General features: G+C 44.3%; 1 protein-coding gene across 1 annotated transcript; it reads right to left on the bottom strand.

The window, feature by feature from the left end:
* Positions 1-5,759: 5,759 nt before the first annotated feature.
* On the bottom strand, positions 5,760-11,906 carry LOC136652576 (vomeronasal type-2 receptor 26-like). The gene is made up of 5 exons (XM_066629511.1): positions 11,850-11,906; positions 9,783-10,631; positions 8,828-9,040; positions 7,025-7,151; positions 5,760-6,664 (listed from the first exon to the last, which is right to left on the bottom strand). The coding sequence occupies exons 1-5, from the start codon at positions 11,904-11,906 to the stop codon at positions 5,760-5,762; spliced, it is 2,151 nt and encodes a 716-aa protein (XP_066485608.1).
* Positions 11,907-14,250: the final 2,344 nt, after the last annotated feature.

Raw genomic sequence — 14,250 nt, 5'->3', positions numbered from 1 at the left:
CCATCCAGAACAATGTCCTTTTTAGTGCTGGTTTGCATAGTACTCAATTATAGTGGACAATAACATCCACACAATTGGATATATGCTTGTATAGTGAAAAACTCATCCCAAGTACAATGAAAAAAGGAAACAAAACTAAAAGTGTGTAAGGAAGAGGGGTGCAGGAATGGAATTGTTAATCTGACCAGGGCAAAAATGTTTAGGTAAGGGAACATTTCTTCCTTTGTCCTGAAGCAAGTCTTAGCTACTGCAATGGATCTACTCTGCCTGTGATTTTGCTGGTGCAAGTCCAAGTGGATATGTCTAGGTAGTTTGTGGCCAGGAAGGGAGATAGGATATAAACAGATGTGCTTTCAATGATATCTGCTCCCTTCCTGACCATGACATAGCCGCAACCCCACCCTGTTCTTCCCAACAGGCTGCACCTGTTGAAATTCCACCCCAGTGCAGTTGTTTGATCTCTAGTCTTCATATTTCAAATAGCATGATGGGTACCAAACAAGAAATAACTTACGTGAAATTGCCTTTCTTCATTGCTGGTAGTCTCTGAAAATTGATTGCAGTGTGTACAGGATGTAAAAGAGAGAGGAGCCCACCAATGACAGCATCTCCTAGCCTAGTATCCCCATAGCTTTCTTCAAATTCACATTTACTGGGCACATTCTCCCAACAGACAAGAGAAGGGAGAAGCAGCAGCAGGAAGAACAGAAACAGCTACTGGGCTGCAGATGCATGTCTAACCCAGCTGCATCTGAACTTCTGCATCCTGAACTACAGCTCCAGCTACAATTACATCTTTGTGGCTGGCATCCTGATGGAACCTCTCAGGAACCTCACTCAGCAGTATGTGTGGTCACAGAGATGTCTCCCCAAAATGTTTTGCCAAAGAAGAGATGCTTGGTGATCTCTGTTCTTCCGTGGGGCACTGACACAGTTCAGAATATATCCACCTCCTTTTGAAATACGGATGTATTTCTAACCTACTGCTCAAGGAAGGAAATAACAGTACTCTGTATAATTACAGAGTACCTAAACATCTCCCTGATCATCTTTGTGAAATGAAAAACACAAATGTTTACAAAGATAAAACGGTATGCAATTTTGTGGAAGGGAGTCTGTACTGGGATCATGGTGAGATGTGGGTTGCCTTCCTTGTGATCCTCATTCAGATTTCACCCCTTTCCATAGATTAGTTGCTATATGTTTATTTTAATAGTATAATACTATTATAGTAGTATTTTTATTTATAGTTTAGTTTACCCCCACACCCGCAAATAAAGACACGAGACTTCGGCTTGGATGAAAATAGGGCACTTTATTAAACTTCAACTGCAGCAGGGCAATAACTCTGAACATCAATCGTACGGGGCCATATGGGGGAAGCGGTCCTAGCCGCCTGCCTCCCTCTACGTTCTCATTGGGCGTACCACCTGGCTCGAGGCCCCAGCTGTCAATTGTCAGCTTAGGCCTTTCACCGCCATCCCCAAAGGGACAAGGCAGCCGGACTTCAGGTTAGCCGGCCAAGCCGCGCCATCCTGTCAGTCCAGGCCAGGGGTCTGCCTGCCTGCCTCCTGGAGCCGGTCAGGCATCATGGGAGCAGTTCAGACTTACCCCTAACCCTGCTGCCTTGGATAGACACCGAGCCAAGTCCCTACCTACCCAGCCCCGCACGTACCCTGCCCATACTGGGAGTGACCAACCCAGGGTAGCCTAAACCGCACCGCCTCTTTGCCAGTCTGAGGTAGGCGAAAAAACGGCCAACCAAGGTCCAATCAGGCTGACCGCAAAAAATTCCTACCCGGCCCTATACAGCGACCAGCTAGTCCCAGACTGGTTAATAGGGCAGGCGGGCGGGGTTGCCGCTCGGGAACGCACTGAGCCTGGGCGGAGCGCGCGCTCCGCACCAGAGCTCTAGTCCCGCTCCCCAGCCGCGAGAACCAATCGTGGCTCAAGCCTCAGCCTCAGCGCATGAGGCGGGGCGGGGGCAATCGGCTGCTAGCGCCTGATTGGCGCTAACAGCTGTTATTGTAGTTTATAGTATATATAGTTTATATAGTTATATAGTTTATATAGTAGATATATATTTATAGTATATTTATAGTTTATTTATAGTAGTATAGTTTATTATAGTAGTATAATAAAATTCAGCCCATCTGCCTAGCACTACTTAGTCAGATTTATCTATCTGACAAAGGAGTGTTAGGCAGATGGGTTGAATTTTATTTTACTACTTATGAAAAATGGTCTGTTGGTATTTTTTTAAATAACAGTATGGATAGCATTTAACGTAACAAAACAATGGTGGATGGTAGGGGGGTTTAGGACTTTAGGACATATGGTTACATTTCCAGTCATGCTCCTGTGTGAAAATTTAAACAGAAAGAAGCATCTAATGGCTATCAATGCAAACATCGTTGGGTTTAAAATTGTGCAGTGGTTCCCACACTTATAGTCTGAAACCCACCAGTGGGGCGTGACCCAATTTTTGTTTGGTTGCAAAACTGACAGGGCAGAATGTGCATCAAGGGTTAAGCAAGCTAATTGGGGGGTGAGAGCACTGCTGCCCAACCACCTTTATAGCCACACACTTTGGTGTCTATAAATCAGACAGCAGCCTCTAGGGCCTGTTAAAAGTCTGCAAACCCCTGGAATATTGTGTAGTGGTGAGATGAGGAGTAGAACCCCAGCAAAGGCCACATCCTCAAACTTCTGCTCTGTTTGCCAGGTCCTCCAACTGCTGTTTGACTTGTAAAAAAATAAAAAAGAAGGCAAAGCAGCCATGCCATGCTATGAATTCAGTGTTATATATTATTTACTCTGGCACTGACTCGAATCTGAGGCCACTGACTCGAAAATGAGTTCCCACGCAGTCAGAATCAACTCTGTCTCTGGGCGTGTGTTGCCCGGGGACTTTCCCCGCAGCAGGGAGAGTCCGGGTGGACGTGGCAGGCAGCGAAGGTGTCCTGCACCCCTGGGCAGTTGGAGGCGCAGGGCGAACAGCAGGGTGATCCGCGGGCTGGGGGAGCAGGAGCCAGCAACCACAGGCAGCCCCAGAGCTGCAGGCAGAGGCGGTGCAGCCGCCCTGAGGAAGGGAAGCCGGCCGTGGGAGCAACCACCTGGACACGTCACTCCTGCACAATGCGGCAGGAGCAAGCATCCGGAGAGACGGATGGCCCAAGATCTCACAAGATCTCAGGCCTAGCCGAACCACAGAAGGGGAGGAGCCTGGTGGGAGTGGGGCAGGGCTCATAAGGAGCCCGACCACCGAAGAGGGAGGTTGCTGCTCCCGAGGCTCTGGGGCAAGTGAAGGGGGAGAGCAGCCACTGATGCCCACCCCCTGGCGACCACCAGGAAGTGCTATCTAGCTGGGAGCATCCCGGGGAAGCCAACCATCACAGGAGGCTTGGGAGAAGCATGCTCCCACCCTCCCTTGGCAGAGTGAGAGAAGAGGGACAGGCAGGGCAGCCTATCCCCTCCCAGCCACCTGGAACACCAAGAGGGCATCCCAACTGACCCCCTTGGGAAGGGAGAAAGACAAGGGGTCACCCAACCCTACTGGAGACATAGGGATTGGGGCCCGGATGCCAACAGTGACAACAAGAGATACCCAAAGGAGCAGCAGCCTGTCTACGCTGGACCAACAGCTGAGTACCCTCAACCTCAATGGGGTAAAGACCAGATCTCTATGGCATTGGCATAGTTCATGCTAATTCCCCCAAAGAGACTTGTGAAGGAAACAAGGACTCTGCTTTGGGTTCTGGGAAAAGACTTTATTATAAACATGTACAAGTGGGATTCTGTGCTGTAACAGATCCAAATGAATGTTAAGACATTGACCAGATTAAATCGGGCGTGCAGACCACTTTTCGCAGCTCCTTATTTATTATAATTTACTTTACTTATTATAACCGGTTTATTTATTACTGCTACCTCAGAGGCTCCGCCCCCTGGCCCAGCCCCGGGAATGGACTTCACAGTGTGCTTGCTTACTTTTTATGAGGCATGAAAGGCATTATGGGGCCATAATTCAGACCAGGCAAGCAGCAAGGCCCTTCCAGCCGGGAGGCAGGGAAGACTTAATGTTTTGGTTTTGCATTGAGAAGGAGGTGGAGGGAAGGCAGGTGGGCTCTCTTGTCCATCTCTAAAGGAACCAGTGATAATTGGAAGAAGGTTTTTTCCCCTGGACAAGCGAGGGAAGAAGGCGGAGGGGGTGGTGGTGGTGGTAATTCATAGCCATCCAGGAGTCATGGCATGGTTTCAGCAGGCTCCTTGAATGACTGGTCACAATGAAACTACTTATGAGTAAAGCTGCAAAGGAGTGGGTCATACTGGTAAGCCTGCCTGCTCCTGTTTGTGACCCTCCCCCCTCTTGCTACTTTTGTCCGCGCACTCACACAGTTTGTTCCACCCCCTCCCACTTTGTTTACAGATGGGATGGAGACATCAGGGGAGTATTAAATGAGAACTCCAACATTCACATAAACACACATCCTGGCAGCAGCTCCATTTTTGTCCACATAGCCGCAGTTGACTTTTTTACCTAAAAACTTGGGACTTGAGTCTTTTGGAGTCCCCACAATGCTCTAGGCAAGTCAGAAAGTCTGCTTGTTCGGGCTCCTTTTTGAGTCAAGTTAAAGGGGGTGGAGACTCATAACTTGACTCAAGTCAAGCTGCACTCGATTTGCCCATCTTTGCCTATGAAAACCATATTGATCACCTACTGTGTCACATTAACACATCATTGGTTCTTGGAACAATCAATCTCATTGGAAAGTTTTGAGTTCAGCAAATCCACCTTTTGTTACATAAGGCAGTTGTGTTTTCTTTTTGGGGGTTAAATGGCCCAATGTGTGAGAGAATACAGATAATTCAAGGTGGCTTGTTTCATTTATGTTCGGCATACAATTACTATTCCTATATATAACATTCAAATCCCTTATAACAAGATGCTATTATTCATAAATACGAAGAGTCTAAAAGGTTTCCAAAATGTCATCCACTAGTGGTTCCATCCCCCTGAGGGTGTCAGCCGATGCGGTACACACCTTCCACACCCCTTCATGATACCACAGATGGCATATCGCAGTTTTTCTCTTTCTGACCCAGTGACCGCACCAGTGCATCAGTGTTGTGTGCTTATTCTGGTCTAATGCATCAACCTAGAGCTCATTATGACTATATGGCTGAGATCTAGATGATGAACATTGAAAGAAAAGGGCCTGTTATAAGTGTACTGTGGTAAAAGTACTGAGAAGCAGCACTTTATAATGCTCTGAAGAAATTAGGTTATTGGATCATGACCAGAAATATTGAAGATTGGAAAAAAAACTCAGAAATACAGAAAATTTCCAATAGTTTGGACTACAAAGATTCCCTTCCTATACTCAGAAAAAGTGTTCTTCATGTGCAAGAAAGACTTCTTGGAGGAAGATTTTTCTCTTAGAAGATGGAAAACGTTAGGTTCTTTTGGTGACCCTGTGCTGCCTCAGTATCATGCTTTTATATGAAGTTTCTATTTCCTTGTTTCAACATTTTGACTTCTATGTTGTGTCTTTATCATGCGTTATTAACATTCTCCTTGGATAGATACCAAGGAGATCCAACTATTACTTCTGAAATGATTTCTCATCCCACCGTGTATATTCCAAACCAAAGAATCTGGACTGAGTTAAAAATGTGATATGCTGTGCTCTAGTATTCTTGCTGTATGGAAACATAGAGAGAGAGAAACATGCAAAACTATCATCTAGGAATTGGATTTAATTACTCTTTTTCTCTGTTAGCAGCTGCTTGGAGTTGAGAGCTGGTTTTAGAACAATTACATAGCATTTAGGGAGAAAAATGCAAATCAGGAGGCCAGTGTTGGAGGCCAAGATGGCAAAGACCTCCACGGCCACCACGTCTTTCCCCTTGGTGCTCAGGTAAGCAGGAATGAAGGAGATCCACACACTGCAGAAGACCAGCATGCTGAAGGTGATGAATTTGGCTTCATTGAAAGTATCTGGCAGCTTTCGGGCAAAGAAAGCAACAGTGAAACTGGAGACGGCCTGAAAACCAACGTATCCCAGGACAGAATGGAACATGAAGATTGACCCTTCATTACACTCCACTATGATGTGCTCTGTCTGGGAGTGCATGTCAACATTTGGAAAAGGAGGAGAGGTGGACAGCCATACAGTGCAAATCCCCACTTGAATGAGGGAACAGGAAAGGACGATGGAGTGGGCCACTTTTTTCCCCAGCCATTTCCTCGTCCTGTTCCCTGGCTGTGTGGCCATGAAGGCCAGGACCACAGTGATGGTTTTAGCCAAAACAGAAGAAATTGCCACAGAGAAACTGATGCCAAAAGCCGATTGTCGGAGAAGGCAGGACACCTTGCTAGGTTTTCCAAGGAAGAGAAGGGAGGAAAGGTAGCAAAGCAGGATGGAGGTGAGAAGAATGCAGGTGAGGTTTTGATTGTTGGCTTTGACAATGGGAGTGTTCCAGTTCTTTAAAAAGATCAGTATCACCAAAATGGTCATTGCTGTAAAAGAAAAAGTGATGGAAACCAAACTGATTCCTAAGGGCTCATTGTAGTTCAAGAAGGCCATGCGTTTGGGGATACATTGATCTTGGTTCTTGTTTGGGTACTCATCTTCTGGGCATATGACACAATGGACTGCATCTGAAGAGGACAAAGAGAGTGTTAGTAACTCAATTAAGTCTTAAGAATGATGGGATGATGGAAGCATATGTTGGACAAGAATTCTTCATTTTCCTTTTGAGCACTTCATTGTTTAGGGACAGGGGGATGACCAAATGCAGCAAGGAATAGGCATCTTTGGGATTAATGTGATGGAATGCCTCTGAAATCCTTCAAGTTGCCTCCCTTGTTGCAGCTGTAATCAGTGTTCCCTTTAAGAAGCAGTGCATCATAAATTAAGTGTCTGGAGAAGAGCAGGCCAATACAAAGGTATATGTTATGGTTTTAGGGTGGACTAATATTTGCAAATATTTCCTGCAAAATCTGTGCACTGCCACTTACCTGTCTGGTTAGACATCATGTCGTCTGGACACAGAGTACAATCATAGCAACAGATTGCTTCCCCCTCCCGAACCGTCTTGCTGTGTCCAACACGGCAGCTCTCAACACAGGTTGAACCAGGCGGATTCTAAGAAGAAATAATGGAAAGAAGTGCTGAAGCAAATATTTCATGTCCGCCACCAACACCATCCTTCTCTTTCAGTGAACTTCAGCTTATCAAGACCATATGCTCAACTCGATCCTGATCAGCAACAGAGAACTCCCCTGTTGCCAGCAACCTGATGAAGACTGCTGTGCTGTTTGATTTCAGGGAGAGTTCTACACTCACATTTCAGTGGAGAGTTTTCTTTTTCCTACTGAGGCTCAAAAGAGCTCAGGGCAGAGCCAAAATGATACAGGATATACATCAGTATTAGGTTTTATTCCCAGTGTGCCCTTCTGCTTGCAGAAATCCTAGCATGCTTTTATTTCGTCAGGGAACTGGCCCATCGCACTGGCATTCCTGGCCCCTGTGCTGCCCGAGGCTAGGACCACAGAATACTGCCTGCCCAGTGGTTGCTACCCCTTACCATCGTGTGGCCTCCTCTGGCTTTCCAGAGGCCTTCAAGTGCTTTTATACATTACTTCCAGTTTTTGTCAGAAAATCAAAAGTGACAGTTTGAAGGGTTTTTAAGAAGGCCTTCCCAGAGTCCAGAGGGCAACCAAAAATGGCGGTTGGGAGGCGTGGATGTAGTGAGGGTGTGGATGGCAGCTAACTGTGGTTCAGGATTGATTAGGTTGTTCACAAACCAATTTCAGGTGTGTCCCCATTCACTTCACTTCATTTTAAATATATTAGACTCGATACTACCATGGTATGCATGTTGGGAAATGTGACAGATCTGACATGTGCAACCTCCACAGCCCCCAGAATGCCTCCAGAGCGCGGCCAAAAACAGTGGTGAGGGGGCATGTATGGCAGCAGGGGTGTGGATGGTGGCATGGGGGTTGGCTGGCTCCCAGGGGTGGCGCCCATGGCATTTTACCTCCTCCCCAGGTATGCCAGTGCCCAACAGCAATTCGATTCTGATGGGTTAGCGTCTATGAATAAAAAATAGCAACATAAGTAGAAGCTCTTTTAATGTCCCCCAATATGGCCATCCTTCTTTTTCCAGTAGGATTCAGTGCATTAAAAGATGGGGCCCACCTCAAAACCCAGCTATCTATTTGATATTTATCTCACTGTTTATCTCAATGTACATATTTGGTTAATCAACATGACATGTATGTGCCTTGCAAATATGTTTAAAATAGTTTTATTCTGTGTCCATAGAGGAATGATCCAGTATGGGTTTAGATTAAAGTGGATTAGGATATTTAACATTAGGCATGGGTACTAATGGTGTACTTATAGCATTCCTACAAGACCTGAACAATATTGGCAGGGGTGGGCCATGGGCAGAGAGGAAGATAATGGGGCACTACAGGGGAGGAACCGGGGTGTGTCAGGGAAGGAAGGGGTTGATCTGATGGCAGTCATGCATTTCGGAACCGATCCCCTATTTTTCAACCTGCTCCACTGTCTGGGGCTTATACCAATTGTATAGCTGGCATAGGTAAGAGGAGACCCATAAGCTGTCAGGCAGAGGCAAGGGGAAAATATGATCCCTTACATCTCAAAGGTCTCTCAGTCATACCTCCACCACTTTATGCAGTGCATGTCTCCAGGTATGTTCAGATGCTCAGGAATGCTTGGGTGGGGTGGGTAAAATCATGTTCCCAGGCAAATGAGGAGGTCACCTTGCTGAAGGATTTTAGCCCTACCTGCTTAAATCTGCTATTCCACACAACGACGTCATGATGGATGGTAAACTCTTGACTTGGAGACATCTTTCCAACTTGAATCTTAAGGAAGGATTTATTGGGGAAAGTGACCCAGTTGATAACATCAAGTTCAGATGACATTTCCTCCTGGGCAAACCAGACTTCATGGCCAGCACCATTGTTAAAGTGGACATTTTTCAGAAAAGCGTGCATCTAGATTGGACAAAAATGGAAAACAGAAAACAATTGATACATTCTTATTGTACAATTGTATTGTATCAAACCCCCGGTCAAAAAAAAGGTACCTGTAAACCTGAGATGTACAAGGTACAAGAACATTTTATTCATTCATTAAAAACAGAATAGGCTTGGCAGATCTTCCTCATCTTCCTCTCCTCTCAGGTCACCATCATATCCAACATTTCCATATCTATGGGCCCAGTCCTATCCAACTTTCTCGCACTGATGCAGCTATGCCAATGGGGCATGCACTAAATCCTGCAGTGTGGGGGTAGTCGCAGAGGCCTAGGAGCTACACTGCAGCTGCATTGGTGATAGAAAGCTGAATTGGTTGAGCCTTATTGAAGTATATAATTTGTTCCCCTACTCAAAGGTTTCAAGGGAGCTTTGTGTTAACAATGCTAGTGGCTGGTTTTCACAATTAAATAAATATTTATATTCCACCTTTCTTTCATTTTGCAACTTAAAGCATTGCATCTGGGCTAGGATAACCAGTTTGTCTGTCTTCAAAGTCCTGCAAGATCCAGATCTGCTTAGCTTCAGCAGTGTGTCCACCCCATGTGCCCAGGGACATGATTTCACCCACACCACCCATTCCATCCACAGCAATTTCATTTAGAAGAACTTTTCATTCTGCTCAGTAGCAAGTTTCTTCCTACTAAGTGTGGTTGGAATTACATCATACATGACCATTTCGTTACAGTGAGGAATATACCTGCCACGCTTCAAAGTTCAACAGTTTGGATGTGTCTCTGTTCAGCTTTGTTTTTGGTCTGGGCAAAAACATGGCATTTAAAGCATGCGCTACAGCATGGAGAGCATTGTAAATGCGGTAGCTCTGATCACTCATCTCCATCTCAAACAGAGACTGAGGCAGGCTCTCCAGTTTCTCCTCTCCGGTACAGTGTTTACAGGTTTTAAATTTCCCATCATGGCAACACCTGAATGCATATTTGTAGAAAATGCAGAGAAAAAGTGTGAGTGACTTATCAGGCTTTAGAGTCTGAAGGAAGTACTGGAATCCTGGCACGGGCCTTGTGGAGGTTGTGAAAGACAAAGTCCCATGGAATGTTTTTGCACAGAAGCCCTCAATGTCAATAGCGCTGGTGAAATCCCACTGAGGTGGTGTGATCCAAATCTTCCCTATATGGGATTTATACAAAAATTCAGCAATATATAAAATGATGGCTAGTGGTCCCAGAGACTGAGAGTCCCCACTGACAATAACAACCTTGGCTGTCGTCGATAAAAGTGTGGAGCGTATATCTAATATAGTTTGTAAGTATGTATTTTGAGTGTGTTCTTCCAAATTAAGATTCTTGGCAACGCCAGTCCTTTCTAAGAAGGCAACACAAATGCTGTTCCGGGCCAGCAATGGGGTCAGCCTCTGCAGGAAGCCTTCTCCACTCTCATCGTCTGAAACAATGAGACCAATCCATGTCCATTGGAAATGCAGTAGTAGCTGGACTATTCCGGTGTGCAGAGTACCTTCCCTTATTGTCATCCAGTATATAAAAGGAAAATTATTTCTTGTGACTGGTGTCTCATATGTTCCATAGGTAATCTAATGGGAGAACACATGGCTCATAACAGCTTTGAAAATTGACCACCGTTTTCCAAACCACAGTGTTTATTACCATCTAGACTTTTGCTTTTTGATGATATACTAAGTATACTAAACAATGTATCTTTGTAGACATTCCCATCAATAAAATATAGTAAGTCTGCAATCCTATACACACTTTCCTGGGAGGAAGCCCCATAGAACACAATGAAACTTTCTTTTGAGTAGACATGTATAAGGTTGTACTCTAAATGAGTTTCCTTGGGAGCACACATTTCCTTTAACCAACACTTAATGTCATGAAATGGGTAATGTATTTGATTCAGACCAAGCTATTGTTTTATCGAGCTTCAAGTTTCCATTTTTTCAAAGAATAAAATCACTTCTATGGTTTATATCCCCAGAATATGAGACATGACTAAGCAGTATTGAAATCAATGCGTCCAGATTGGCGTGCTTAAGAACAGTGTATATAACTGGCTGTATTTATGACACATTTTCTTGGGATACAAACCTGGGTGCTATTTCCTGAAAAGCATATTTAGGGCAGGAGGTCTGGCTCAGTGGCAGAGCTGCTGCCTTGTATGCCTGAAGATCTGGGGACACCAATTCTAAACAACCAGAAGTATCTGAGACCTCTTGACATGCTGATAACGAGTTGACCATCAGTGGCAGGGAGGAGTTGCTGTCAAGTTGCATTGGAGGCGAAGCAGCCAGAGGGAGGCCAGACTGGGAAGGAATTCAGCTGTAATGAGGCTTTCTATGAAAGAACAGAACTATTCTATTATAAAAATTCCTATGGGGGTTTAGAAAACCTTACTATGTGAACTGTCTTGAATTAAAGTCTGAGGGGAAATCTGTTGACTAAGAAAGGCAGTATATAAATACCATTATTATTATTATTATTATTATTATTATTATTATTATTATTATTATTATTATTATTATTATTATTATTATTATTATTACTATTTAGAGCTTGAGGTCTGTCTGCCTACATCTGGTCTCCTGGTAAGTCATTTTATATCCTATACAACTGAGATCTCAAAGACCTCCTCAAATGGTTATTTCATCTCAATAAATGATTTACTTGTTGCATTGCATTGCCCCTTTGCAATTCATTTCAAGCTAAAAAAAGGGCATTCACTGATAAAGTTCCAAATAATATAAGTGAAGAGCAGTTTTATACCACCCATTCAAGCATCTGAATGTTCATACCTGTGGAAACTTGTAGTGGCTAAGAATGTTGGCCATTTGGATGACATACTCTACCATGAATCCCCCAATGACAGACAAGACATCACTTTTCTTATCACACTTGTAATTGGGCACATTCCTTTGCTGTTTGAAAAGTAGATCCAGGATGGACTTATATGTGGCCTTTCCTTCAAAAAAGTTGTCATAGATTTTAAAACCCAAGGTCACGTTGGGCAAGAGGTTGGGATTCCTGTTGATCTCATGAATGGCAAAAATGAAGGCCAGGACATGCTGATAATGTTTGTACTCTATTCTGCAATTAGATTGACATTGAGGCAGAAATAAGGTCTATCATAAAAACATAGGAGCATACAAAGAGCCTGCTGGATCAGGCCATAGACCCATCAAGTCCAGCTTCCTGTATCTCACAGTGGCCTACCAGATGCCTCAGGGAGCACACAAGACATACCCGCCTTGGGTGCCCTTTGGGGACAAAGGCGGATTACATGTCCAATAAATAATAAATAATAATAATAAATAAGACAACAGGAGACCTGCATCTTGGTGCCCTGCCTTGTATCTCATGTGAATCACATGTACATGTACAGTAATTCCATCTGCAATAGCATTTCCTTGAGGGCAGTTTTACTACAGTGTAGTTCATCCTGGGTATGACTGACAGCTGTTGTCATTGTGAGCAGTGTATTCTGGCCAATCAGTGTCAAGAACAATGTCATTTTTAGTGCTGAATCACACAGCACTCGATTTTAGGGGACAGTGACTCCCGTGCTATTGGATATATGCTTCTACAGTGAATAGCTCATTCCAAGTACAATTAGAAAAGGAAACAAAACTAAAGAGGTGTAAGGAAGAGGAGTGCAGGAATGACATTGTTCATCTGACCAGAACGAAATGTTTAGGTAAGGGAACATTTCTTCCATTGTCCTGAAGCAAGTCTTAGCTGCTGCAGTGGATCTACTTAGACCTGTGCCAGTGATTTTGCTGGTGTAAGTCAAAGTGGACATATGTAGGTAGTTTGTGACCAGGAAAGGGGTAGGATATAAACAGAGCTGCTTTCAATGATATCCGTTCTCTTCCCAGCCATGGCACAGCCCCAACCCCACCCTGTTCTTCCCAATAAGCTGCACCTGTTGAAATTCCATCCCAGTGCAGTTGTTTGATCCGTAGTCTTCACATTTCAAATAGCATGATGGGTACCAAACAAGAAATAACTTACGTGAAATTGCCTTTTTTCATTGTTGGTAGTCTCTGAAAATTGATTGCAGTGTGTACAGGACGTATAAGAGATAGAACCCCACCAATGACAACATCTCCTAGCCTAGTATCCCCATAGCTTCCTTCAAATTCACATTCACTGGGCACATTCTCCCAACAGACAAGAGAAGGGAGAAGCAGCAGCAGGAAGAACAGAAACAGCCACAGGGCTGCAAATGCATGTCTAACCCAGCTGCATCTGAACTTCTGCATCCTGAACTACAGTTCCAGCTACAATGATATCTCTATAGCAGGCACTTTGAAAGAGCCTCACTCAGGAGTCACATGGAAGCAGCATATGTGCCCACAGAGATTCCTCCTAAAAGTATTTCTCCAAAGAAGAGATGCTTGGTGATCTCTGTTCCACCATGGGGCACTGATACAGTTCAGGATATATCCAACTCCTTTTGAAATATGGATGTATTTCTTACCAACTGCACAAGGAAGGAAATGACAGTATTCTGGATAATTACAGAGTACCTAAACATCTCCCTGATTGTCTTTGTGAAATGAAAAACATACATGTTTATGAAGATCAAATGGTATGCAATTTTACGGAGCGCAGCCTGTACTTAGATCATGGTGAGATGTGAGATGTGTGTTGCCTTTGCTGTGATTCCAGTTCAGATTTCACCCCACATTACAGATCAGCTACTCTATGGTAAATAAAACTGTTAAGGGAATGTTACACAGGTGGGCCAAATCATATTATACATGGTGTACACATAAAACATGGTGTTTTTTTTCAATAGCAGTGGGGCAACATTTAACAAAGCAGAATAATGGTGGAGGGTGGGGTGGGGGCTTTAGGATTTTAGGACATATGGTTACACTTCCCATCATGCCCCTATGTGAAAATTTAAACAGAAAGAAGCACCAAATGGTTTGTCAAGGCAAACATCGTTCTGTTTCAAATCGTGCAGCAGTTCCCAAACTGTGAGTCTGAAACCCACCAGTGGGACTTGACCCCATTTTTGTTTGGTTGTGAAACTGACAGGGCAGACTGTGCATCAAGGGTTAAACAAACTGCAAATTGGGGGGGGGTACTGCTGCCCAACCACCATTATAGCCACACACCTTAGTGTTTATAAATCAGACAGCAGCCTCTAGGACCTGTAAAATGTTTGCAAGCCACTGGAATATTGTG

This window comes from Tiliqua scincoides, chromosome 5 (assembly GCF_035046505.1).
Source record: "Tiliqua scincoides isolate rTilSci1 chromosome 5, rTilSci1.hap2, whole genome shotgun sequence".
Lineage (NCBI taxonomy): Eukaryota > Metazoa > Chordata > Lepidosauria > Squamata > Scincidae > Tiliqua > Tiliqua scincoides.
This window is presented reverse-complemented; position numbering and strand designations above follow the sequence as displayed.

What these genes read in the sequence shown, in the direction of transcription:
- LOC136652576 (XM_066629511.1), bottom strand. Translation starts at nt 11,906, where the DNA reads ATGGTAGAGTATGTCATCCAAATGGCCAACATTCTTAGCCACTACAAG. An exon ending in GCCACTACAAGTTTCCACAG is followed by an intron (nt 10,632 to 11,849) that starts GTATGAACATTC and finishes TTCTCCCATTAG; the next exon opens with ATTACCTATGGAACATATGA. An exon ending in GGAATAGCAGATTTAAGCAG is followed by an intron (nt 7,152 to 8,827) that starts GTAGGGCTAAAA and finishes ATTTCTTCTTAG; the next exon opens with AATCCGCCTGGTTCAACCTG.